General features: G+C 39.7%; 1 protein-coding gene across 1 annotated transcript in view; it reads right to left on the reverse strand.

The window, feature by feature from the left end:
• Positions 1-3,553, reverse strand: part of Fam120c (family with sequence similarity 120C) — a 362,539-nt gene that overhangs the window by 52,025 nt on the left and 306,961 nt on the right. The window contains exons 14-15 of the mRNA XM_004647578.3: positions 2,874-3,012; positions 2,490-2,547 (exon numbers count right to left, since the gene is read on the reverse strand). Coding sequence (XP_004647635.1) covers positions 2,490-2,547; positions 2,874-3,012 — 197 coding nt within the window. The remainder of the gene's footprint in view (positions 1-2,489; positions 2,548-2,873; positions 3,013-3,553) is intronic.

A 3,553-nucleotide genomic window follows, 5' to 3' on the forward strand; every position in this document is an offset into this window, starting at 1 on the left:
TAGGATCACAAGTCCACATCTTGTACAGCAATTAACCACTAAGAAGAATATATGCAGTGTATTATTTGTTGAAACTGTATTTCCAATTTGATTTGAAACTGTCTCATTGCTATCTGTTTATCAATAAAACTTTGAAAAAAAATAAAAATAGAAATTCCATTCAACCCAGCTATACCTCCACTGGGTTATTTTCCCAAAAGAGTTAAAGATACCATATTACATGACAATGCCTAGTAAAACAAAGCAGACACAGAAACCATATAATATGGTTTCTCTTATATGAGAGGACCAAATATTTTGCCTTTTTTTTTTTTGGTGGAACTGAGGATTGAACTCAGGCCTTTGTGCTTGCCAGGCAAGCACTTATTCTACTGAGCCATCTCCCTGGCCGAGAGGACCAAATAATAAATAATTTAAAGAGTAAATTAATCCCCAACCATAACCACATAACTATTTCTATGTTCTTTGTTAGTGTGAGTCAACTAGATATAGATGTATCTAAACTACTTGCAGTACTAAAAATAGAAGTTTTTTTCAGGCTGTATGCCTGAAAACCAGACCTGAATCATCATAAATTTGCTATGAGTGTACCAACTTATGGGAACCTACCTGGCTCATTTTTTTTCCTTCTAGATGCAATCCTTTTTATAATCCTTTTTACTTTCCAGGCAGCTTTTAGAAGAAGCTGAGAAGCTTTAGAAAATTCACAAAGTTACTACTCTCTAGCTTTGGAGTACATTATAAAATGCTTTGTGTATAAGATTTACTTTTCTATTTATACTTTTGACTCAAAATAACATTAAAGGGGCCAGGGAGATGGCTCAGTGGAATAAGTGCTTCCCTGGCAAGCGCAAGGGCCTGAGTTCAATGCCTGGTTCCACAAAAATAAATAAATAAATACATACATAAATAAAATAACATTAAAGTAAATTTGTATTCTTTGAGAAAATGTTAAACAGTGAAGGTAAAAGCATGGATTCAATGGAAGCTAGTGCTATTATAGGAAAGTGGATTATAACTTAAAACTGTTGACCAAACTGCCTATTATTAAAGAGTGTATGTAAGGGCCTGTGAGATATCTCAGCGGAGTAAGTGCCTGCTTTGGCAATTGCAGGGACCACACTGTGCCGGCCCTGCCCCCGGGGCACACTAGCCAGCAACGGAGTCCAGGCATGGTGGTGCATGCCTGTAATTCCAGCGCTGGGGAGGCTGAAAACTGGAGGATCACTACGAGTCCAAGATGTGTGGTGAGACCCTGTACCAAATACACAAGACTGTCTCATTGTTATTTGTTTCTCAATAAAATTAATTTAAAAAGGAAAACAAAATAATTTAAAAAGATGTGTTTAAAAAGAGTGCATGTAAAATGTCTAGTAGTGCAGGTTTGGTAGAAAGGAGACACTCAAGAAATGGTCCTTAGAAACCGATCATGGTGGCACAAGCCTGTGATCTCAGTACTTGGGTGGCTGAGGCAGGAGTGTCATGATGTGAAGGCCAGCCTGGGCTATTTAGTGAAACTCTGATTTAAAAGAAAAAGAAAGTTGCATGGTGGTGCATGCCTATAATCCTAGAACTCTGGAAGGCTGAGGCAGGAGGATCACAAGTGTGAGCATATCCTGGACAATTTGCAAGACCTTCTCTTAAAATAAAAAAATAGACTGAAGACATTGCTCAGAATGGAGGCCTTGTAATTAATCTTCAGTACGAAAGAAAGAAGAAAGAAAGAAAGAAAGAAAGAAAGAAAGAAAGAAAGAAAGAAAGAAAAAAAAAGAAAGAAAAGAAAAGAAAAGAAAAGGAGAGAGAAGAAATAGGAACCGGTAATAAGAGTCCAGCAATTTGGGTCTACTGCAAAATTTTAAATGCCCCCCTTTTTTTTTGAAGTGCTGGAGATTAAACCCAGGGCCTTGAAGATGCTAGACTGACCTACATCCACAGCCCCAATCTCTACAAGAACAGTTCTTCATAGTCTGCTATTTTTTGAGGGGAGATATATAATATAGACTCAATAAAATTCAAAATACAGACTAGGAGAAAGTGTAATACTCTTCTAAATCTTTAAGAATAAACAGAAGGGCAATGCTATCTCACTGCTCCAGATGTGGCAAAAGCAAAAATTGATTTTCTAAGCATTTTGGGCAGCCCCTCAGAATGTCAGGCAGGTTGGAGGTAATCTCACTACTAGATTCACTCTGACTCCTTTCTGATTGCATGCAGGAAATACTACGCTAGGCACAGGTCTTCAGAGCACTGTACTCACTGTCTATCTTGGGATAAGGACTTGGGGGTAAGGACTGAGACTTCACAGCCTCTGGCAACAGTTCTGGGCAGTCTAGTCCTCACTACACTTCTCGAGAGAAGGAGAAAGAAATCAAATGCTTAGAGAAGGCATGAGAGCTCCTCCAAGTAGTACAGGATTCCACTTCTGATATGCTGAAAAGGAAAGAGGCATCAAACAGAAGCTGGATAATCTCAAAAACAAAGGTACTTACTTGTTTATTTCCTTTTTTGTGTCCTTTAGGCCCTCTACCAGTCTGTTCTTTTCCATGCCTTTAGAAAGTTGGAGAAAAAAATGATGAGAGGCAGTATCTATTCCTTCATTTCTACTTCAATTATTTATCCCTCTCAGAAGCTTGATCTTGCTAAGTTAAATGCCCCTTCTCAGTGTTACTATGTGAGCTTCTGTCATTTCTGTTATACTTAATTGGTCTGTGTTTCTGATCCCTTCTATACAAGACTTTTGCATTAAGAAAGGGTACTTATTTTGCTTACTAAACTAAACTGAAAAATGCCTTTAAATACAGAAAGTTGGTTAATCCCTCTTTTTCCCAAGGACACTTTGACACCAGATTGTAACACCTCAATGAAAAACATACCCCTTTCCTGGCCCACCGACAGAAACCACTTGCATGCCAAAGGATCCTCGGCCCCTGGAGGATCCACTGCCAGCCCACTGGCCTACCACCATCCCAGCAATTTCCAGTTTTCCTCCTTGGGGTGGGATTGGATGGAGACCTGGCAAAACATTAAGAATAGCAGTAATGAGTAACAATGCATAAGAGGAAGAACAAAAGATCCTACAAACTACTTATTCATATTTTTTCTACTTCTCTCTGATAAGATGATTAATAGTAACAATGATATATATATATATATATATATATATTCATTTTTCAATTACAGAGCCTGCACTTATTAGGAATTCAATTATTTGACAGTGAACATCTTAAAATTGAGTTGCTAAGGCCAAGTGTGGTAGCACATACTTATTATCTCAGCACTGGGACAGGCTGGGAAAGGAGGATAATTGTAAGTTTGAGACCAGCCTGGGCTACAAAGTGAGCTCAAGGCCAGCCTGAGCTGCATAGCAAGACCTTGTCTTAAAAAGACAAAAAGAGGAGTGTGCAGAGAGCTTCCTGCTACCCTACGCCGGCAGGACCAGTCCCAGCCCAGGCACAGTGTGGGCCGGACCCTCTCCCAGCCCCTCGGGCCACCCCCCACCACTCTGCAGTGCCTCCCCCACCCCTCCCGCCGAGTAGGAATTTTTGCCCCATCC

The sequence above is a fragment of the Octodon degus genome, unplaced genomic scaffold, assembly GCF_000260255.1.
Source record: "Octodon degus isolate 3935 unplaced genomic scaffold, OctDeg1.0 scaffold00314, whole genome shotgun sequence".
In the NCBI taxonomy this organism is placed as follows: Eukaryota; Metazoa; Chordata; class Mammalia; order Rodentia; family Octodontidae; genus Octodon; species Octodon degus.